This window comes from Arvicola amphibius, chromosome 12 (genome assembly GCF_903992535.2).
Source record: "Arvicola amphibius chromosome 12, mArvAmp1.2, whole genome shotgun sequence".
Taxonomy (NCBI): Eukaryota; Metazoa; Chordata; class Mammalia; order Rodentia; family Cricetidae; genus Arvicola; species Arvicola amphibius.
In genome coordinates this window covers 4,416,043-4,440,692 of record NC_052058.2, presented here as the reverse complement: position 1 = coordinate 4,440,692, position 24,650 = coordinate 4,416,043, and the positions used below count along the sequence as shown (strand labels likewise).

At 46.7% G+C, this 24,650-nt stretch overlaps 1 protein-coding gene across 10 annotated transcripts in view; it reads right to left on the bottom strand.

Moving 5' to 3' along the window:
• The window catches only part of Rps6kc1 (ribosomal protein S6 kinase C1), a 138,210-nt gene that overhangs the window by 34,728 nt on the left and 78,832 nt on the right, over positions 1-24,650 (bottom strand). For all 10 annotated transcript variants that reach the window (XM_038348894.1, XM_038348897.1, XM_038348895.1 and 7 more), the window contains 2 exons: positions 5,384-5,431; positions 3,990-4,122 (listed from right to left, as the gene is read on the bottom strand). In XM_038348894.1, the coding sequence (XP_038204822.1) occupies positions 3,990-4,122; positions 5,384-5,431 (181 nt within the window). The remainder of the gene's footprint in view (positions 1-3,989; positions 4,123-5,383; positions 5,432-24,650) is intronic.

Sequence of the window (24,650 nt, the reverse complement as noted above, 5' to 3'; positions counted from 1 at the left end):
TACCTTTGAAATGCAAACAACAGAAACTGAGTATGGGCACAGACATTCAGATGCTAACAAACATCCTAACACCAGCACACACCAGCACACACCAGCACACACCAGCACACACCAGCACACACCAGCACACAGCAGCACACTCCAGCACACAGCAGCACACACCAGCACACAGCAGCACACACCAGCACACTCCAGCACACAGCAGCACACACCAGCACACAGCAGCACACACCAGCACACACCAGCACTGCTGTGGTCTGGACATGGCTGAAGCGGGCCTCCCACAGATGACAGGCTATAACTTAGGTCCCAGTGTGGGGCTGCTAAGAGATGGAGACCTTTGAGAGTGCTGCCAGCAGGAGCTCACCTTTGGGGAAGGAATTACTGTAGTTCTCGAGGAACCCTAGGCTCACATTCCCACCTTGTCTTGTAAACAAGCCCAGCACTGTGCTGCCTTTCCCTGGGAGGTCACAAGGACCAGACTCTAGTCCCATGGTCCCGAACACACCTTCTTGCTAAGGTGCCTAAGGCGTCTGCTCAGGGCAACAGAATGGGTTAATGTGAGCACTAAGCGCCATCATTTGGTACAGTTTGCTGCAAACCCTCCAAGTTGTTCTTGTATCTTTTTTTCTTTTTGGTCACCAAGTACCATTTTCCACAAAGTAGCTAAAGTGGCCCTTATGCTGACTCCTCTGCTTAGCATCCCCAATTATGGCTCCTCTTGCTCAGTCAGGTTCTTACAAACAGGGAAAGTGGCCCAGGAGACACCACCAGCCCTGCTTTCCAGCTTCCCCCCACTCTGCTCAGCCACCCTCGTCTGGCTGCTGCTCAGACACCAAGCACACTCCTGGCTCCAGGCTTATGTGCTTGTTTTCTCTTGCCAAGGCATTCTTCCCCACAAACACACACTGTTCCTTCTCTCTCACCAAATGCTTCTTTCTCAGTATGGTGACCGCCAGTGGGAACAACTCCCCCATCCCTTGGCGTTCTGCTCTCCCAGTTTCTTCTTCTGTGTGTGTTTACTGTCTGCCCCATGTGAAACACCGTGCAGGCCGACTTTTCTGTGCTGTTCAGTGCTGTGTTGGAACTACATCTATGCCCCCAGAAAGCTCTCAAGAAGCTTCTAGCTGCAGTAAAAACAGAGAATGGGAGACTCCACACATTCTAGCTAGTTCTGTAAGCTCTGGGCAGCCAAATCTGTGCATCATAAATATTTTAAGTTCAGCAGAACTGTTTAAACTGACAACGTGACATTTTATAATTATTTCTTTGGGGTGGGGGGTTGCCACGATGCATGTGGAAGGGGGAGGACAACCTGCAGGAGTTGGTTCTCTCCTACTGTGTGGAACTATGCACAACATCTTCATCCATGGAGGTACCACAAAAATGACCACAGTGGGTAAAAGAACACACACAGCTAGCAACCAGTTCACTCTACTGCTTGATCCAAACCTGGGAAATGCACAGGTACACGAGACCACGAAGACCACACCGCAATCTTTCGCCAGGACTCTACATCAGCCCTTGCTCTGTTCCTAGCTCACTACAGCCCGGCTGTGCAGACCAGCTTGTGTCAACTTGACATCAACCCAAACATGGGGTGGGGGTCAAATAAGTAATTACCTACATCAGACTGGGCTGTAGGTAAGTCTGTGGGGGCATTCATTTGATTAATTATTGATTTGGGAGAGCCCACTGTGGGTGGTGCCATGCCTGGGCTCGTGGTCCTGGGCTCTATATAAGAAAGCACGCTGAGCAAGCCATGGAGAGCAAGTCAGGAGGCAGCACTCGTCTGTGACTTCCGCTTCAGTTCCTGCCTCCAGGTGCTGCCCTGAGTTCCTGCCCTGACATGAGGCTTTGTACTTACAACATGTGAAAAACAAACCCTTTCTGCCCCACGTTTCTTCTGTTAAAGCAACAGAGAGCAAACTATGACACCACCTCCACACAACAAGGAGCGGCCATTTTAGTTTGTTTGTTTGACACCTGGGCTGCATCAGGAGTGACCTTCTCCTACTTCTGGGATGACAGCTAGTGAGTGACCTCACGGGGTGTGAGTCAGGCCTTACCCTGCAGGACCAGACTCCGCCCACAGCCACAGCCCAGCCACGGTCTCCTTTCTCGTTCACCAAGCACTCTGTCGTCATGCCGCCCACGTGCAAATGGTAAGGGTTTCATGACTCGGAACTCTCCCAAATGTCCCGGTTTCAGAGCGGGCTCCTTGAGTCCACGAGCAGTCCCTTCACTAGGACCCATTAGGTCACCCTGTGTTAAGGATCAGAGTGGAGGGCCCACTTGTATCTAGAACTTCGTTGCTTTTTGCTTTCCCCTGTCTGACTCCACAGCAGCAGTTTGGGTTCTGAGCGGGCAGGCTCTTGTCCTGATTTCCCCTGGGCAGCACACACTCAACCAGTCTGTTCGGACAGGTGGGCTGAGGGTGACAATTGCACTGACAGACATCTACAAAGTTAAGCCACAGACACTGGAAAAGGAGAAACGTTCCTTCTAAGTTTACAAGTCCATGACAGTCTTCAATCATGTTTCCATTTGGTCACCACCAAAGACTTGGTCAAGACAACTTCCAAGAGCAGGAGACCTGACATCAGTATGCTGTAACCCTGGCACACCACATTAAACCAACATCAGCTACAGTCTCAGTTCTGTAGGTAAGAGGGAAGATGGCAGAGGAAAAACAAGTGTAGCATGGGGAACCAAGAGAAGGGAGACTGAGCTACACACAGTGGCGGTAAGCGAGGGTCGGAGCTTCGCCACAGATAATCTCCAACATGAATAATCCACACCGGGTAATAGAATATTGGCCATAATTACATTCATCCTACTGACCTTGTTCTAAATTATTATGGATTATTACCACGCAAGTTATTTTGTTCCACACCAGAGGTGGCTGTATTCTGCTATCAGATGACATGACCTCTAATTCAATAATGTCTGTAATGCACTGGTATCCTCAGATAAAAGCTGTCTATAATGTCTGAACAAAGGTGAATTAGTTATCCAATTCACACACGCAATTAACTCTCTTAATACCTGTGAGACCGTGGAGCCCCTCTGAATTTCCTATTAAATACTGCATATGGAGGTCTCCCCTCCATCTGTAGTTATCTTGTGTGGACTTCATGATAACAATATTAGTACTTTATTGCCCCCATCAAAAATCTTGCATTAGTTATCATTCCAGAAAGCAGTACCTCTTTTTTTCTGAGAAAAGGGTATTAAATTCAAATGTTATACTTATTAGTAAAATAGTTTTGTATTCCCAATATAAAAGTAAGGATGCCTTCATGAAATATGGAAAATAATTTAAATTTTATTCATTATTTTAAAAACAGTTGTTTAAATACCAAAAGGCAATATATGTTATGTGACTTTATATTTACATACTATAGTCACCTAAATAAAAGAATATTTATTTAAATCCAAGTATTAACAGGAAAAACCAAATCAACATAGAGCCTTCTGCCACCGGTTCCCTAGGAGGTGGCTGAAGGCAGAGCCCGCGCCTCTGCTTTGTACTCGCATGAGGTGCCAATGGCTGTGTTCACGGGGCTCAGATCAGAAAAGCGAGGCAATGTCAAATGTTAAGCAAACACCCTTGCCTTCCCTGTAAAGGAAGCAATTAATTAATTCTGCAGGGGATGCTTTTTAGTCCTCTAATGTAAGTGCAGCTTTTTAGTGCAGACAAGGGAACAGAACTCGGTCTCTAAATAAAGCCCAGCTCTCTCAGCAGGCGTTCACATTAAAGTTCCCATCGTGTGGGTGAGTTCCAGAGCAGAGGGCACGCGTTAGGACTGTCCCACCTCCAGGTGGAGCTGGCTGGTCACCTGGGTCTTCCTCTTCGCTCAAACTCACAGCAAGGAGGTTGAGCAGGAGTGGGGAGACAGGTCCCCCATCTCCGGGCTTATGAACCCACACCAGAGCACAGGGCAGGTGACGCTCTACACTGGCCACAGTGGGACCGGCCAACCCACCTTCGGCATGCTGCAGCACGAGGAACACGGACTCCTCCGAGATGATGTACTTGTGCAGACACACCATGTTGGGCACGCAGCGGGGGATGATGGTCTTCCTGTGCCTGCTGCACTCGCTGCTCTTCCTCAGACCCTGACGGAGAACAAAAAGGTCAGTTGTACCCGTGGTTGCCTTTGGAGCCTGCTGTGCTCAGTGTTTATCAACCACGCTAATCTATCCGAGTTACTCGGGCTTCAGAGAAACCACTCATCTGCTGCTCTGTGCCCCTCAGTCCCCGGAGGCTCCGCTGATGGCATCTGGCGTGAATCCAGACAACAGAAGATGCCACAAAGCTGCCATTAAAATCAATTACGTGGGTCAGTGTTTTTATTAGCGATGCTCTCAAACTAAGTCATCAGGATGACATACAGTTATTTCTCTGCGACCTCTAAGTTTGATTTTCCTTATGGACATCTTTAAGACAGCAACCAGTTGGAGTCACATTCTCCATACACCAGATGCGTCCTGGATGAAGCAACAACCTTTAAATTCTATTCTGAACACGAGCAACTAATGTCCACAAGGATGGGAGATTTTTCTGGTGTTACACCCTGGTTTTAAAACCTGGGTAAATGCCATTGGGTGTGGTGGCATGGAATGTTCACAAAAAGAGGCGGGCTTCACACATGTCAATGTGACCATCTGTCATGCCTGACCAGCAAGAAAGGGAGATGCCCAAGACAAGCAGCCTCCCTTTTGGGTGCCAGGGGAATGTTCAGTCGGGACATATTTCGAATACATACTATCACAACCCATTCCAAAAAACAATTTCGAAACTAAAGTTACTCATTTAACTACATACTGAATTCTGGCCAAGGAACAAGCCAAGGGCAGTTACCCCTTCCCACAACCCAAGGAGACCCAGTGCGACCCTCACGAGTCCCAAGGAACACACCTGAACACTCTTGGTCCTCAGATGCATTCACATCACACATTTTTTTTTTTAACGTAAAACTTCCCACATAGAAACTATAGCATGTTTATCAACTATAAAAGACAGAAATATAGATCGCCATCAACATAAAACACTCAAATGCCATGAGAAAACACTTTTTCTTTCAAAATCATGGTTTTTAAGTTTTTTAAAAATCTTTTTCTTTTCTTTTCTTTCTACCTTTCTCTTTCTTTCTTTCTTTCTTTCTTTCTTTCTTTCTTTCTTTCTTCTTTTTTTTAAGACAGGGTCTCACTGTATAGCCCTTGATGTCCTGGAACTCACTCTGTAGACCAGACTGGCCTTAAACTCACAAAGCTCACCTGCCTCTGCCTCCCGAGCGCTGGGATTAAAGGCGTGCGACACCACCCACCCGGCTGAAAGTCATTTTTTCAATTCACTAAATGCACGTGTTGTACTTACTTTTAAAATGAACGTCTGTTCTGTCCTTGTGTCCGTTACAAGTAAAACCTGCACAGAACACAGCAGCAATTGTAACAAAACATAATAAGACATTGACCCTTTGAGGTTGTGAGTTCCCCCAAAATTCTAATTTCTGAATAGACTTTTTAAAAATCTTAACTCATAGGACCCAAACAGTCATGTCCAAAATAAATTTTATTATAATTTCCTTTTCTAAAAATGCTATAGCACAGAAACATCACTGTTTCCTGGATTTATCTCTTTTTTTTTTGTTTTTTTTTTTTTTTTTTTTTTTTTTTTTTTGGTTTTTCGAGATAGGGTTTCTCTGTTGCTTTGGTGGTGCCTGTCTCGGAACTAGCTCTTGTAGACCAGGCTGACCTTGAACTCACAGAAATCCGCCTCCCGAGTGCTGGGATTAAAGGCGTGCACCGTCACCGCACGGTTTCTGGATTTATCTTTAAAATATACTCCTTGAAAGTACAGGCCACACAGCCAGTGTGTCTGGAAACTGGAGGCAGATGGAAGGCCAGAACAAGGCTAGCTGGCAGTTCTCGGTCAGCCTTGAAAGCAGGAAAACCCCAAACCAAGGCGGGGTAGTAGGTTAAGGAGCAGACAGTCAAAGGTTTTCTCACATGGTAAATAGGATGTAATTTATTAAAACTGATGAAGTTCAACTTCTAAAATCTCTTAGCAACCACTGTAACATGATCACAACAACTGAGACTTGAGCGCCATCTCAGGCATCCTTTGGGTACTGCTTCTACGCTCTGGACGGGAGCTAAACTCCCCAGTCCAAGTCAGCAGGAAGTCCTGCATCCTGCTGACTCTATCCTCAACCTTTGCCCTGCGCTGCCTCCTTCCACTAAAGCCCCCAACCGAACCAGAACCAGCTCTGCCCAGCTGGCAGCAAAGGCCTCCCGAGAAACCCCCTGCTCCCCTCTGCACAGCTGTGGTCAATTCTCAAAACACTTTCCGTGTAAGTGCAGTTCAGTTGTACCCTTCTGGCAGCAATCTAAAAGAAGAGCCCCAACTCCATAAAGACCTCAGGCCCATCTCACACACTGCCCCCTCAAATCCTACCACAATTGTGGTTTATTTCTGCTAAATACTATGGCAGAGATAGGCCACAAAGGCCAATTAGCAAATATCCGAGGCTTTGCAGGTCCACGAGAGTCCACTACCACCTTGGAAAGCACCATTTCTGCCAGCCAACAACCACAGCCGCAAACTGGGAGAACTTACACTATAGAGATCGGCAAACACTGCAAATGGGACTTTCCCCTCGGAGAGCTGGCTGACAGCAACCAGCAGCCGCCACTGGAAGAGGCACGCAGCAAAGGTGGCCTGTTCAGCTTGGAAACAAGATTGGTGAGGAGACGGAGCTGCAGGTGAGAGGGTGAGGTCGGGGTGGCAAGCTCCATCCTAGACACAGGCATCACAGATGCTGTGACATCTTCTGCGACCACAATGTCCCCTGAGTGCCGGACCTGCAACCATGCTTTCCACACAGACACCTACCTCCAGATGTCCAGCAGAATTCCCAAACGCAAGATCCAAGTCTCTCAGTTCTCCAACTACAGAATCAGCAGCCAAGTCAACAAGCCAACTGCACCTCCTGAGTCCTTTGAACCACTTCCTGCTCCTTCACCTACCTCATTTCAAGCATTTACCGTGTCGGCCATGGGTAATCAGTGTTAATCCCCTCAACAACCCCTCCACACATCGCCGGCTTATGGCTCTGGGTGAGGCTATGGTGAAAGACGGTGACGGCTGCCACCACGTGAGCATCTCAGAGACCATCTTACAAAAGTGCATCCGGGGTCATGGTTGCTATCATTATTACTTCAGCTTCTCTCTGGAATGATCTCCCAGCCACTTATCAAACAACTACTCATCTTTCCACATTCAGCTCAAATGTCTCTCTCCCTCTCTCTAATACTAATGGTTCTTCCTTTGTCCTCCCATTTCAAGTGATACTAACTTCAATTATAACATCTCAAACTCTTCAGTTTATAAGTGTGTCACGGTGGGGTTGTGTCCCCAGAAACGCTCACACCCCATGCCACACTCTGTGCGTGGACTGTGCTGTGGTAGAAAGGACTTCTCAGGTCACCCGGGTCATCTGGGTGGGTTCTATCTAATCACATCAACTTCTAAAAGTGGAGACTACATCCTGACAAGAAGAATGGGAAGGACAGAGTGACGTGGTAGAGAGGGACAGCCTGGCTAAGATGTAGGCCCACCCACAAAGGCAAGAACCAAAGGGGCACATCTAGTGGCTCAGAGATAGTCTGAGGGGAGCAGGCAAGGTTTAGGAGAAAGAGCAGCCCTCAGCTGATGAGCAGCAAGAGTTGCGGGAGCTCCTTCCACTCCTTCAGCCAATAGCCGCTGAGATACCAGTTCATTCCGACAACTGCAGGGACAGCAGCCTGTTAGCTGAGTGCACATGGGGCAGGTCCTCCACAGACTGCAGGAGAGCAGTGTCACCAGCCACGTGAGGCCTGGGCCAGGCTTCTGACTTACACAACTTTAATATGTTTATGTTTATGTTTACTGACTGACTCCAGACAGCTGAATCTGTCATGATTGGCCATGGCAGCCATGGGTAGAAATGGTGTTTCCTCATAAGCACACAGCTAGCAGGTTCAAGTCTAAGAACATAGAAGGCAGACAGCAAGGTGGAAATGGAACTTCAAAAAATGGTCAGGAGCAGGGATTCCTCACAAAGACCCAACCTCAAGGCAGGAGAATCACTCCGTTGGGATTTTCCTTCATATCACACACACACTGGGCCTCAGAGAGCTCAACCACGGGACACTCTGAACATCCCAAACAAGTGTGCATTCTAATCAACAGATGTTGAAGCTGAGAAAACAACTGTAACATGTTAACTGACCCTGCTCTGAAAAGCTACCAAAGAAAGAAGGGGAAATCTGTACTGGAACAGTGAGGTCCGAATGAGCTCGCTCTCTCTTTTTCTCTCTCTCTCTCTCTCTCTCTCTCTCTCTCTCTCTCTCTCTCTCTCTCTCTCTCTCTCTCTCTCTCTCTCTCTCTCTCTCTCTCCCCTGAACTACTCTGCATGTGTGCAGACAATCTGCTGTTTACATCTGAATTTAGAACCTGTACATCTTCCAAGTCTGTACATCTGTACACATTTGGAATACTATAGGTAGGCATGAAGGCAGCAAGAAAAAAGGACTTTACAAGGAAAGAGCAGCTCAGATGTGAGACAGAATGACAAGGTGGTAGGTAGCCATCCATCCACTAAAGAGGAACCACCATGAAAGACTGAGGAAAAAAATACTGGAGAAGGCATCAGGAAGCCATCGGTCACTGTCACGAACTACTCAAGACAGAAGCCAGCTGGCTCCACGTCAATCAGATGAAAGGGAAATGGGGTTGACAGAGCTGGACCTTTCTGAAGTCAAGAATGCCAGGAGGAAACACTGGAAGAAAGGGGATGGTGGACCCTCAGTTCAGACAAAGGTTTGTCTTTCATTACTTACACAGGGAGAGACCTATCCTTCCTTAACTGCCAGCAGGGCTGCTGACACAGTCTCCAGGAAAAAAAAAATGACCTCCAAGGAATGGAAATAAACTCACAGCCCTTGAGTCCTGAGGGTGAGAACGCAGTGGCCCTCCCTCTGGAGGGCTGGCGGACACTTGTGGGCTCCGGGGAGGCATCAGTGCTCCGAGCATCTACTCACAACTCTACGTCACTCTCCGGAGAGCCAATCGTGCTTGCATGAGATGGAGAACGCTCTCTGGGGAAAAGGTAAGACCAGAGAATGTCATTTTCTTACTGGAAGCCCCTGGCAGGCAGAGAGAATGCTGCAGGGTTGGGGTGGGGCTCCTCTCTTTGCTAGGCTCACTGTCATCAAGCAGATCCCACAAAAGGACAAATGAAGATGGACACACGTGGCGGGAACGCGGCAGGGTGAGGCAGCCTTTCTTCTCCTCCCAAGTTTGCCTGTGACTCAACAGCGTTCACATTGAGGTAATAAACACAAGAACATATGTGATTTTTTTTTTAAATGTGCCCTTTGACTGTCAATTTCTCCCAAACAGGTGTTGCCTAAATGATTATAAATTGGCCTCTGGGTACACCTCTTCAACTGAGCCATACAGGGCTGGTGATAATGTAATTAGACCTAAAAACATCAGGCTGGTGAGTGCTCTCCATCTGTTTGGCGATAATGTTTAGTTAACAATAGTCTTTAAAAGAAGCACCTTCAACTTCCATTCTTAAAGTTATTTATAGCGCCATTCTTAACACACCAGCACTCCCGCTAACAAGAGCTTTAGCCACTTGGAAATTATTAGCCATACGGCTGTACTCAAAGAGAAACGGCTGCATTTAACATCTGCATCTCTCCACGTTTACACGCTGCAGCCTCACTGAAGTCGGGTCCTTAATGAACAGTGGTATGGCATCAATATCATAGCCGTGCACACAAAGATCATAAGGAGCCAGACATGTTTTTAATGCCAACAGTAGGCCAATCTGTAATAAAGCTGTCAGCATAAAGGACAAAATAACAGCGTCTTTAACCCTCAAACTGAATTCGTTCATTTGTAGACTCAAACACAATTTAAAAACTGCGCATGGGTTTGCTCACCTTCATAAAGACAAAAATCTAATTTCTACTAATTTGATACAATTGTCTTTCCAATAAAAGGCTCCTAAAACCATCTTTTATTTCATGCTAAAACAACTACTATTACTAACATTGTCATGAAATAATTACCTTGGACGGCATATCTTATTGAAAGAACACAATTAACATATTTCTCTCTTTCATTTTTCACACTTACATATCAGCATTATATTAACATATGGCCTAACAGAAAGGATTACTCCATCTTTGCCCATAGTAATACAAACCATGACTTGGGTGGGAGGCAACTTAGGTTACTGACTAACCTCATCTGTGCTTCAGTGCCACCAGGACCATGACCCTTGTCCACTCTTCCTTCATAACAGAAGGGAAAGTCCCAAGTGGTTACAGGTCTGCAGCTCTGCAAGCCAGAGTAGGGAGATATGCCAGCTAACCACACCGCACCTCTAACCAGAGTAGGAGATATGCCAGCTAACCATACCGCACCTCTAACCAGAGTAGGAGATATGCCAGCTAACCATACCGCACCTCTAACCAGTAGTAGGGAGATATGCCAGCTAACCATACCGCACCTCTAACCAGAGTAGGAGATATACCAGCTAACCATACCGCACCTCTAACCAGAGTGGGGAGATATGCCAGCTAACCACACCGCACCTCTGCAAAGACAGGGTGGAGCCCACGGTATCAAGGGATGATTCTATTTTAATGATATGAAGAAGACTAAGTCTGAAGAAAAGAGATCTACACATACACACACACACACACACACACACGCATGCACGCACGCACACACACACACACACACACACACACAAATTGCAGCGAAAGGGTAATACAAGCTCTCAGGGTGGGACTGTTGCCTATTCCTGAATCTTTTTATTTAATTTAAAAGTTAACATCAGATTCTGGAAGGCTGAAAAATTAACCAAATAATCTGGAAGGAAATTGTTGCCTCCATATTGGTGGCAATGTGTAGGACTCCATGTTACGATAGCCTCAGGAGAGCCACACTGGACAAACACAGCCTGGCCCTGAACTGCGCCACTGCGTCACTTACGCTGTTGGCTGGATGAGAGCCGAGTGAGCATTTAGCATGCTACACCACTGGGACACCCTTCTCTCTCCCTCTTCTCCCCACCCCCTCGGAAAGGAAGAAAGAACAATAAAGAACCTACAGAAAACATACAAACCACTTATGTCATAATTCAGATGAGAAAGACGTCACTACATGCTACTCTCTTTTGAAAACAGGTCACACTGGACTGGACTACAATTAGGCAAATTTTTAGGTAATTTGTGTTGGCCGCATTAAAACGTCACCCCCTGCAAAATCGGCTGGGCACAGCAAACCTCCAGCACTGAAACGTGGCTGTCCTCAGTAACATGACGGTGGCTGCATACTCGCCATAGTCTGACCTAAACGCGCCTCAGTTTGCATTCTTACAAATGCATGTTCCCACACTGACTGTTAACCCCATGTCTACAGTCACAAGCCACCACTTACAAAACTGCAACTACCAGAGAAAAGGGCAAGTATCAGGCTCCTTTCACACCAACCATCCAAGTCTCTCTCACAAGCACCACAGAGTCAAGCCATGATGTTTCGAGTTCACTGACCACAACACTGAAAGCGAGAGCTGAGCCACTGGATACAACCGGGAGAGCACACCGGAAAGATGCTTCTCCGGGAGAGCATGCCAGAAAGATGCTTCTCCGGTTGGATCAGCCGCCATGTGCCTTTGGCTTCCCAGAAGTTCTCTGATGAGAATGGAAGTCTGAAAAGTAAATGTGACCTGGATCCTCAACTCCAAGACATTCTTGCCTCCTACTCTCAAGAAGCTGTTTCAGCGTAAATGCATCAGACTTCTGGAATTTACCCACAATATTTTTAAGTATCTTTAGATGGCACCAAAGTTTTCTTTGGGCTGGTCTTCCTCCCGACCTGACAGCACTATGAAGCGAGCACAGAGCGCACAGAGCCCACAGAGCCCGCCTGTGAACAGAGTCACAAGTCACCTGCTCCTTCAGACAACACAGAGTGGTCTTGAGGCAGGTTGAACTCTTCAATACTGTATTCAATCCAGAAATGTCTTCCAAAGTAGAGAACAGCGGATCAAATCTATCAGAACTGTGTGAAGTTAGCATTCAAGAACTACATATTTTAGCAAGTAAAATTCCAAGTCCCTTAATTTAAAGTGTACAAACATCTGTGAGCTCTATTTCAGTCTACCTAATCACCTAGCTACCGCCTCGACTCCTGCCAAAGTCAAACTGGGACAAAAGAGAAGGAGCTGTTAGGAAGCAAAGCGACGAGAAATTAAACTGGTAAACAACTGCATTTCTAAGAAAACAACTAATTTCATTTTCTTCAAATGCCCAGGCAGCTGCAAAGATTTTCGTATGCTAATTTTTTAATTAGAAGGTATTTAGGCAGTGGAAGCTTTCATATGCACTTCTGTTTCTTCATCAAACGTAAACTCCCCAACTTAGCATCAGTATAGCTGGTGGCGGCCTGAAGGTTTACCATCTGCTGCTCCCCAAAGTCACGGTGGCCACCTTCAGAACATATGCATCAAAGCCCAGAGATAAGAGACTGAAGAAATACTGCCTAAGTCAGCATAAGGGAGATGATGAAGCCAGAGGCAGGCAACGGGCAAGTTACCAGAAAACACTGAACACTGGGAGGAAGCAGTCACACACAGAACAGCATCCAAGGTCACAGCCATTCCACCAGCCAAACCAAGGGCAAGAGAAACACCACTGCCAAGGGGAGGCGATGGCTTTCTTTTCAACAGAAGGCTGATCATACTGAAAATCAACCTTATTCAAAATAAGCCTGCTCTGAGTAGGATGAAATATAAAATTTCAGTTGTTTGTTTAGCCTATGAATAACGACAGTAAAAGCAAGCGGTTTACACAGACACAAATAGTGATGCTAACAAGGGCTTCTCTCCAGGCACTGCAAGTCCAAACATGTCCCAAGGAAGATATGCTCCAGAACAAGTTTAACAAAGCAGCAAATACAAACCCTGATGTGTGACAACTGAAAGCACCTCTCCAGGCACAGTGGCACATGGTGGCACATGCCTGACAATGTCATACTGGATGTGAGCACCCCAGCGAAACAGTTCTTACTTGTGAATGTTTAAGTACCTGATCATCACCATGACTTTTTTAGGGATTATTATTATTAATTGTAATAAATAGCTAAAAATAAAGCAAATGCTTCCAGAGTAACTTATCTTCCAAGAAATGCTGACACTCGTGAGGAATCATAATGTTACAATATTGGAAGAAAAGAATCTTGGTGCTTGGAAAACAGACTTGCAAACACTTAGGAAACTAAGGCTGGTGGATTGCAAAGTCAAGGCCAATCTAGATTCAAAAGAAAGAAAGAGAGGGGGAGGGGAGAGAGAGAAAAAGAAAGGGAGGGAGGGAGGGACGGAGGGAGGGAGGAAGAGGAAGACAAACAGACATTATTACTTAGGGGGATAATCACATTTAGCTGTCATAGATAACACACAACGCTGTGGTGTTTGCTCTACTGTTTAACACTGAATCTCTCAAAAATGTATTCACCTTAACAGAAATTTATCAATATAATATTTTCTTGGTTTTCAATTTTAACTATAGTTAGAAAAAATATGCAATATAATTTTTAGAAAAAAATTATCAAAAGCAAAACAATTAAAAATAAAATGAAGCCAGGTGTAGAGCACGCCTTTAATCCTAGCCCTCAGGAGGCAGAGGCAGGAGGGTCTCTGTGAGTTTGAGGCCAGCCTAGTCTATAGAGTGACTTCCAGGACAGCGAGAGCTACATAGTGAGACTCTGTCACCAAATAAAAGATGACGATGGTGACAACGACAACAATGATCATGACGATGGTGACGATGGTGGTGATGGTGGTGATGGTGGTGATGGTGGCATCAATAGCATCTTCTAAAGAGTCTCACAATGATAACTGGTGACTCAGTTTGTGTTAATGCTAATCTTTTTTTAATTTGTCTTTATTTTTTGTGCATGGGTGTTTTGCCTGTATGGAGGCCAGAAAAATGCACTGCAGGCTTGCCTAGAAGCTGATCTTTTTGGTGTTTTGCCATGGGTATCAGGTCCCCTGTAACTGGAGTTACAGACAGCTGTGAGCTGCCATGTGGGTGCTGGGAACTGAACCCAGGACCTCTGGAAGAGCAGTCAGTGCTCTTAACCCCTGAGCCATCTTCCAGCCCCTAGAAGCTGGTGTTGAGGAGGTACTTTTTCACTGAGGCTCCCTCCTCTCCAGTGACTCTAGTTTGTGTCAAGGTGACACAAAGCCAGCCAGCACACACAGTCATGAAAAGATGTTAAGTGGACGTCACAAAAGCAGAAAGCTCTGCTTTGCAAAGACCATGTGAGCACAAACCACTTCCCGAGAGCCAAACTCAGACAGACTCTGCAAACTCAAAACTAAGAAGCAGAAGCCTGACTTTAAAGTAGGCCAAGCAGGAGTGAAGCTGGGGCCTGCCACCGCGAAGCCAGACAAACACAGACAAGAACTGTCTTCTCACATCCGGAGCTAGAAAAATGACCTAGCAAAGGTCACCTCTCAGAGGCTGGAGATGGCGGTGGGTGGGGCTGACAACAAATAATTGTATAATTCAGAACAACTGATAAAGAAGATTTGGGGTACACTCAGCTATTGCTGAGTCGTGAACTAAACACTTCAGGTGGGGTGTACTCTGCTCACCGCACACAGCACACATGTACTGAAATACTACACTGTGTCCCATAAATATATGTACCATCATTGTATGTCCATTAAAATCCTCCTGGGATGGAGCTGGGTGGTAAGGCATCTGCAGAGCATGGAAGAAGCCCTGGGTTCAACACCAAAGGCTGAGGAAACACAGAGCATGTGACTCTCCTGCACAGCTGGTGGAAATGAGGAGCTCCTCTGGAAGACAGCTGGGCAGTTTCTTACAAAACTAAGTCTTCCATGTTATTGACAGAGGTTTCTGTCCCGCCTGGTCCTGCAGCCATTCAGTCCCAAAGAAACGGACAGAGGCCTACGTTAATTATAAACTGGTTGGCCTAGTAGCTCAGGCTTTCTTATTAACTAATTCTTATATCTTAAATTAATCCATAATTCTTATCTGTGTTAGCCACATGGCTTGGTACCTTTTATCAGCAAGGCATTCTCTTCTTGCTTCTTCTGCGGCTGGGTGACAACAGCAGACTCACTCTTTCCTCTTCCCAGAATTCTCCTGTTCTCGTCATCCTGCCTCTACTTCCTGCCTGATCACCCTACCTATACTTCCTGCCAGGCTACTGGCCAATCAGCATTTTATTAAAATACAAATAACAAATCTTTACAGGGTACCAGACCATTGTCCCACAGCAATGTATGATTCAGCCATTATATTCCTGCTTTCTGTCAAAGGAACTGAAAATACACCCACACAGAAAATGCCCAAGAAAGGGACAGCAGCTTTCTTCATGACCACCGGAACACAGAAATAACCAAGATGTCCTTCACAGGCTAGAGAGTAAACAAACCGCAGTACATTCCCATAAGACTGATGAGAGCAGGCCGCGAAGAGATGAGGAAACCTCCATACACGTAAAAAAGTAAAGGAAGGCAAACTGCCAGATTGTACACTGTGAGTCCAGCTGAGACACTCTGGAAAAGGCAATACCATGGAGATAGGAAAAGGACAAGCAGTACCGCCAAGCAGGGAGAGGGTGGAGGGGTGGCCAGAGGAGCTGGGTAACATGATATCTATGTGACACCACAGTGGTGTAAGCACAAGACATTATACATCTGCACAAAGATACACTGTAGGTAATAGCAAAAATGAACCTTAATATGAATGAAGAGATGTTAAAATTAAATTTTTTAGGGGCTGGAGACATGGCTTGGTAGTTAAAAGCACTTGCTATCCTTCCGGAAGACCGGAACTGGGTTCCCAGAACCTTCATTAGGCAGCTCACAACTGCCTGCAACTCCAGCTCCAGAGGGCCCCACACCTTCTTTTAGCCTCTGCAGGCCCTGCACTCACACACGTCCCCACACAGACACCCAGATATATACATTATTTTTAAAAACAAAATAGTTTTACTTTTTTAAAGTAAAATTAAAATTCCACTACATTAGCACAGATCTGTGCTCAAGCAGCCTCGGAGCCAGAACAGGCCCGACTAATGCTACCAGGCAGCATACATGACAGGCGAGCAAACAGGGCAGGGCAGCTCAGATGGTTACAGCGCAGTGTTTGTCTGTTGGGAACATGGTCTCATCAGCTGGCCACCTACAGCTGACTGGAGCTAGGCTGCTGTGGCTGGCTGAGAATCAGTAACTTGTGATAGAAATGTATGTGATAGTTTGGACTTTGAACACTTCCCAAAGGCCCATGTGTTAGAAGCAACTCAAAGTGCTGTTGGAGGTAGTGGAACTTTCAGTATAGGGGACAGGACCCAAGGTAAGGACATGAGGGCATGAGTCTCCATCCTTGGACACTGGGCCCTAGTCCCTTAGCTAAGGAGACACAAAGGCAGGCAGGCAGGCAGCCCACCTCATGTCTTAGATTCGGCGCTGGGCTTTTCTTCTCAGCTCCTCTCTACACTGTAAGTCAGGGTGGGGCAGAGACAGATGCTAAGGCCATCAAGTCTTGATTGCTCTGAGCTAGTTCTTTGGATGATACCCAGAGCAATCAACTCAGAACAGATGTGTGTGCTCGTGCATGTATGCATGTGTCCTTTCTACAGGATTCTTACAACATAGACTATGACATGCCCCTATCAGAGGCATAAGCTCTGAATCTTCTGGCTGAAATGGGATGGCAGGCAGTTCTTTAGGATGCTAACCTGATGTCTTCTCGGACTGCCAGCTCTTTGAACATTTAGTTCTGGTTCCTGTCTGCATGAAGAGCAGCGCAGGCCACTTCCATCTCCACAAGTCAAGCAGCAAAGCCAAGAGCTCATAGGTGGAGACCTCTGAAACCATGAGCCAAAAATCAGCCATTCTTCTTTTACAACTGATTACTTCAGGAATTCTATCAAATCCCAGGAGGTTACATACACTATACAGCTAGTCTTTCGGTTAATTTATGCTGTCAGGTTGTCACTCCCAGGGGCCACACCAAGTAACACACCTTCCATCAGATCGGCACCAGCAGAGCCATGATGACAGGAATCTCTCTGCTTCTCCTGATCAGACTGTTACCAGCAGAAGCCATGATGACGGGAATCTCTGTTTCCTCTCTCTAGATCAATACCAGCAGAAGTCGTGATGACAGGAATCTCTCTAGTTCCTCTCACTTTTGCTGCAAACCTAAAACTACTCTAAAAAACGGTCTTTATATGTGTTTTCTTTGTTTATAAGTCATTTGACCAAATCCCCAACTCTGGAGCAAATAACTAAATGTAAAAACGTTTTTTAGAGCTGGGCGGTGGTGGCGCACGCCTTTAATCCCAGCACTCGGGAGGCAGAGGCAGGCGGATCTCTGTGAGTCCGAGGCCAGCCTGGTCTACAAGAGCTAGCTCCAGGACAGGCTCCAAAGCCACGGAGAAACCCTGTCTTGAAAAACCAAAAAAAAAAAAAAAAAAAAAGAATGCAATGTATTCATTGTCCTCCCAACAGTAAAACCCTTACAAAACACAAAGGTATGAAACTCATTGTCAAATTGGTGATTTTGTTGACGGCAGCCTAGCAGCTGCCAAGCATCCACAGGTGTGCTCTGAGGGGCTGTGGCAATGGCGGGGGTGTGCTGACGGAGGCTGCAGGTGTACGCAGCCTCAACGTCGCTGGAAGTCATCGAGCACATTTACTATCTCTTCCTGCTGCCTACAGAATTACTCAATGAGTATGCTTGGTCATTAGCAGAGTCTAAGGCTTGTTGGAGGAGGCACAGAAAACATCAAAATCTACTGTGCAGAGCTAAGCAGAGTGGCTCCTGCCTATAACCCGCACATAAGAGGCTGACGGAGGAGTTGCCTTGAGCTCCGGGCCAGCTTGAGCTAAGAGTGAGTCTCTTAGCCAGGTATGTGGCGCACACCTATCATCCCAGCACTGGGGAGGCAGAAACAGCTGGATGTCTGAGCTCAAGGCTAGCCTGGTCTATGTAGTGAGTTCTAGGACAACCAAGGCTACTGTTTTAAAAGAAAAATAAATAAATAAATAAAACTAGTGAATAGGGTGTGGGCCGGTCCTACAGCATAAATTAAGGCCTGAAAGAGCACAAGCAAAAGAGAAGTAGAGAAAACTGGAGAGGAAAGACAGGGAAGTTTTGAAGCAGAAATTAAAGGTGAGAAGACATTGGGGATGGGGGGGAGCGATGGACACGCGGTGCACACTCTGCATTCAGACTGCAAGACAGCAGGACCAGAACCCAGCATGCTGAGGTGGTGATGGTTCTGCAGGAGAAGAACCATGAGAAGGGAGAGAGGAGAGAGGGGCTATGCCATGAGGGGCTGAGGAGGCTCAACCAGGATGCCTGTCATCTGTGTGAAGGTTACACAAGGAGCCATCAGTTTTAGGGGCTTGCTTTTCCAAAGCATCAGCTTCATACGTGATTGCAGAATCCGTGTGAGAGAGGGAGGAAAGCCACACAAATGACAGCACATTTTAAGATGGGATTAAAAAAATGGGTACATCAAAATTGGACATGATTCTGTTTATCTGCATTTCAATCTGAAACACAGATAAAGGAAAGGCTGGGTGTGATTGCTAGTGTCTGGAGGGAACAGGCTGACATCATTTCACCACCAACTAACTTGAAAGACAGTGGTTCTCAACCTGTCGGTCACACACAACCCCCCGGGGGGTATGCAGATATCCTGTGTAACAGATATTTACATTACGATTAATAACAGTATCAAAATTATGGTTATGAAGTAGCAACAAAAATCACCTCAAGGTTGGGGTCAACACAACATAAGGAACTATATTAAAGGGCTGCAGCACAAGGACCCTTTGAGATCCGCTCGTTTCAAAAATCGACAGCAGTGACTAAGGACAACAGGAAAGGACAGGAAAAGGCTGGCAACACTTAGAGGCAGAAAGGAACGCTAAGTGTCTGCGGGCAGAGATGCCAACAAACAGCCCCAGAAATAACAGGAACCCACAACAAGGTGTGAGAAAGTCTACACACTCCCCGCCACTGTGCAACCTGCCAGGCAGCTGCTGCCTTCCGCCACATGGCTGGAAACTAAGGTTCGTCCTCTGCCGATGACTACTGAGATGGGTGTTGAGATCAGCTGGAACAGGACAAGAGACAGGCCCTGAACACGGCAGTGTGGAGACACTGTGGCTCAGACAAGTGGCCAGGACATTGGGGACTCCTTTCCCCTGGGGGCCCCTAGAATACTGTTGTTCTTATACCAACCCCCTACACAAGAGCCAGCAGTGTTCATTTTTTTAAATAAATGTACTTGTTTGTTTGTTTTACATCCTGGTCAGTTTCTCTTCCCTCCTCTTCTTGCAGTTCCTCCCTCCCAACCCCTCTCTCTTCCCACCCCCCAATCCACTCCTCCTCTGTTTCTGTTTAGGAAAGGGCAGGTCTCCCAGGAGCATCAACAAAACATGGCATATCAAGCTGCAGTAAGACTAAGCACCTCCCGTGTATTATTACGGCTGGGCAAGGCAAACCAGTGTGAGGAGTAGGGTCCCAAAAGGCAATAAAAGAGCAGCCCCTGTTCTCATTGTTAGGAGTCCCACAAGAGGACCAAGCTACACAACTGTAGCATATGCAGAGTGCCTGAGTCAGTCCCATGCAGGCTCCCTGGTTGTTGGTTCAATCTCTCTGAGTCCCTCTGAGCCCAGGTGGGTTGACTCTGTGAGTTTTCTTGTGCCTTGGACCCCTCTGGGTCCTATAGTCCTTTCTCCCCTCTTCTGCAGGATTCCCCACACTCTGTCGGGTGTTTGGCTGTGGGTCTGCATCTGTTTCCATCAGTTGCTGGATGAAGCCTCTCTGAAGACAGCTGGGCTAGGTACCAGTCTGGTCACAGGAGATGGCCAGTGCAGGCTACACATCTGCTGTTGCTAGGAGTCTTAGCTGGGATCATCCTTGTAGATTCCTGAAAGATTCTCTTGCACCACGTTTTTAGCTGACCCCGAAATGTGTCCCCTCCAGTAATCTCTTTTAACACTCTCCCCCCCTCCACACTCCCACAACTTAATCAGCTCGTTCCCATCCCCACCCACCACCAGTCCACTCATGAAGTCTCTTCTATTTCCCCTTCCCTGGGAGATCCAGGTGTCCCCCGCATGAATCTCTGGAGTGTAATTTCCAAGGAGACCCCTTGGGCCAAGAAAAACTCCCTACAGAGACTGGCCCACAGGAAGTCTAACGGAGTATCCACATGGCTCCCATGCTGACAAAAAGCAGCTATGCACATATTCACAGATGAAAAGGTCTCATGGCAAAACACGTCACTGTGAATTTACAAATCTGGGAACAAAAAGAAAATTCTATCTACCACCACAGGGGAAAGAAAAAAAGCAAGAGAAAGCTAGTCCTACTCAAAGACTTGGTGGCTGGACAAGAAACCCCTGAACTCTTGTAGGTAAGGGTGACAAAGCAGAAGCCAGGACACCAACAGTCAGAGCAAAAGAGAGGATGCCAGAAGAGGCCTGAGGACCATGGGGCTGCAGGAAGACCCGGGTGTCTACACTTCAAGCCTGTTTGCAGTCTGTCAGAGGGCTGGGAATTTATAGCAACAGGAACATAGAAAAATGAGGGGGAAATTACACAAGAAAGAGCAAAGGTACTGGAACAGGCTGAAAGTCAGGCCTGCCTAACTTTAATCAAGATAAACACTGAAAGAGGCACACATACAAAAGAGGCTAATCAAAAGACGACCTAACCTGCTTAGAGAAGCAACTGCAGTTGCTGGGAAGGGTTGCTGGGGATAACCAGATCTGCTGGGAGACACAAACAGGACTGGGATTGGCAAACTGTTAAAGGGACACACACTACCCAGGACACTACATCGCATCCATACAGATGCCTCCAGCTGCCCTAGTATTCCTGCTCCTACCTGGGTCCCTCCAGCTAGACAAGGAAGAACCATGTGCCAGATGGCACACTTGTACCATTGCCTAACAGGTGCCTGCCACCTGGCAGTATTCAACAGATGCTTCCCATGTTGGTAAGACAAAGGCCTTGAGGTTCTCCCTAAATCTGAGGTGCCATAACTTGGACCACAGAAGGCAACATGAGACTATCTCCCTTACTTCACTGCTGTTTAGGGGTCCTATATAAAACTTCTCTTACAGCCTTATTTCTAAAAATATCTCAAGAAATTGAGTCCTTTGGAACAACAAAAAAAATCTATAAATCCAATATATCAAGAATTTTGTAATAGGGTGCTAGATGGATAAGCATGTCTTGCATGTAATTAAAAATAGATTTAATTATCAATGTGTAAGCACTGGAATAACATATCAAAGCACAGAACACTAAGCAATATTAATGTAACTACAATGTGTGCCTCTCAAACATCCAGTTACAGGTAGTTTCTTAGAGACAGCACTCTGAGATAAACACTGTGCTGCAGGTCCACACAGCAGCCTGTGGGCTAGCTCACACCTCTCCACAGCACTCTGAGATAAACCCTGTGCTGCAGGTCCACACAGCAGCCTGTGGGCTAGCTCACGCCTCTCCACAGCACTCTGAGATAAACCCTGTGCTGCAGGTCCACACAGCAGCCTGTGGGCTAGCTCACGCCTCTCCACAGCATTCTGAGATAAACCCTGTGCTGCAGGTCCACACAGCAGCCTGTGGGCTAGCTCACGCCTCTCTACAGCACTCTGAGATAAACCCTGTGCTGCAGGTCCACACAGCAGCCTGTGGGCTAGCTCACGCCTCTCTACAGCACTCTGAGATAAACCCTGTGCTGCAGGTCCACACAGCAGCCTGTGGGCTAGCTCACGCCTCTCTACAGCATTCTGAGATAAACCCTGTGCTGCAGGTCCACAAAGCAGCCTGTGGGCTAGCTCAGGCCTCTCTACAACACTCTTCCACTCTACAACACTCTTCCACTCCTCCGAAGTCACCAGCAACTCAACACAGGCTGGCACTCTGAGAAACACTTCCCCAGCCTCTTACAGACATGCTCAAAGCTCTCATCTCAAGGAACATCCCCAGTCTAGTCACTAAACCTCAGGTTGCTTCATGCCATGACCAATCCTCCCCACCACCACTCACCACAACAGACATTTGGAGGAACATTGTCTACCAGGACTCCCTAGCATGCTGCCCTTCCTACACAAAGTCTCATGTGGCTAGACACCAGTGCATCAGCTCAGAGGGAACCAAACACCAGAAAACAAACTCTGATAGAACTCTATGCCATCCTCAAGCCAACAATCATCAAAATAATGGACACAAAGTCCACAATACAATGGGCAAAGTACACAATACAAGTGTTTGTAAGGCAAGAATCTAAAGCCAGGTATGTGATTCTGTAGCTCAGAACACAGACAACCCAGGATTGGTGAAGTGTTCATTCTGACCAAAAGGATCTGGACACGGTTAACAGTGACCTCATTCTGGGGCTGGAGATCATGCACTGCTCTCGAAGAGGACCCAGGTTCAGTTCCCAGCACTGACGTTGGGCATCTCACTACTGCCTGGAACTCTAGGGCCAGGGCACTATCACTCACATGTACACACCTACACTTACAGACAGAACTGATTTTTATTCTATTTTACAGTGGGGGTAGAAGGATGTATGTCTGTGCACCGTGTGTGCTCAGGATGCCACGGAGGTCAGAGGAAGGAATCAGCTCCCTAGAGCTGGAGTTACAGTAAGTTACGACCACTGTGTGGGTGCTGGGAAACAAACCCAAGGACTCTGCAAGAGCAGTAAGAGCTCTTAACCACTGACCCTTCTCTCCAGCCCACAATCAGAATTTTAAAGGAACAGCTGAAGTAGTAACTATTGAGCAGCAAATTATGAAAAGCTGTTTTCTTCACATTTGCAGAGTGTCAGAACAGTTCATTCACATGTGTGTGCGTGTGTATGTGTGAAGTGTGTGGTGTGTGTTGAGTGTGGTGTGTGTGTGGTGTGTGTGGTGTCTATGTGTGGTGTGTGTGTGTGGTGCGTGGCATGTGGAGGCTGTATGTGTGGTGTGCGTGTGATCTATTTTAGCATATTGTAACAAGCCTACAGTGAAATCACTCAGAATTATCAACATAGAAAACAATGCTATGCCATGCTGTAAATCTACAAAGGAGTGCAGGGGGAAAGCTCCTGGTGATTAACAAGAACCTAATCACACAACACTGAGGCAAATCATGGAGACACAGAGGGGAAAGAGCATCACCCTGATGCAGCAGCTGATACGTGGGCACCAGATCCCCCATCAGATATCGCCCTGATACAGTAGGCTGATATGTGGGCACCGGATCCCCCATCAGATATCACCCTGACACAGTAGGCTGATATGTGGGCACCAGATATCACCCTGATACAGCAGTTGATACGTGGGCACCGGATCCCCCATCAGATATCACCCTGATACAGCTGCTGATACGTGGGCACCAGATCCCCCATCAGATATCGCCCTGATACAGCTGCTGATACGTGGGCACCAGATCCCCCATCAGACATCACCCTGATACAGCTGCTGATACATGGGCACCAGATCCCCCATCAGATATCACCCTGACATGGCTGCTGATACGTGGGCACCAGATCCCCCATCAGATATTAGCATATTATCAGACATTTGCTGAACGCCACAGGACCAGACAGAAGAAAAGCAACACATGGACTGGAGAGATTGAGAGCACTGGCTGCACTGCACAGGAGAAATTGAGAGCACTGGCTGCACTGCACAGGAGAAATTGAGAGCACTGGCTGCGCTGCAGAAGGCATGGCTTCAGTTCCCAACGCACACACACACAGCAGCTCAGAAGCATCTGTAACTCCAGTTCCAGGGAATTTGATGCCTACTTCTGACCTTTGTAGGCACCAGGCACATACAAAGTACACAGATATATATACAGGCAAAACATTCATACATATGAAAGTAAAATAAATAAGCTTATTTTTTCAAAAAATATGGATCAGCACCTCAGAAACAGAAGGAACCCAGACCACAAGGACCATGGCATCCACGGCCTTACCTGCAAGCTGACATCTACATTCTAATCCCCAATGGCAGGTGCTGCTGGAGGAGACGTGAGGAAGCCAGCGCTCCCAGGTCTCTAACGGGGCTAACATAAGCTGCCAGACAGCAGGATCCCCCAGGTCACTGACAGGGACACACGGGGACAATTTGGGAGAAAGGAAGGACACACAGGTGACCTGTTTTGACCTGCTACCCCCAACTCTAAGATAGTTTTTTAGAAACAAGTCATAGCAGGAGATGATTTGCCTCCTGACATATTCAGCACAAGAGGCAAAATTAAGTGACTTATAGTATATGCAAAATAGTCTGAAAAATATCAGGCTAATTGAGAACAACATTTCCTGACCGAATTGCATAAAAATTTAATGTTTATACATTAAGAATGATAGACATGTACATTGAAATTTTCCATTTGTTAAGCAATAAACACAATCACAATAATTTTGCCTTTAAAGTGGTATAGTCTGGAGACATCGAGAATCTAAAATTCTCAGGTACAGTAGGTATTGAGGATAAATGAGATCATGACTT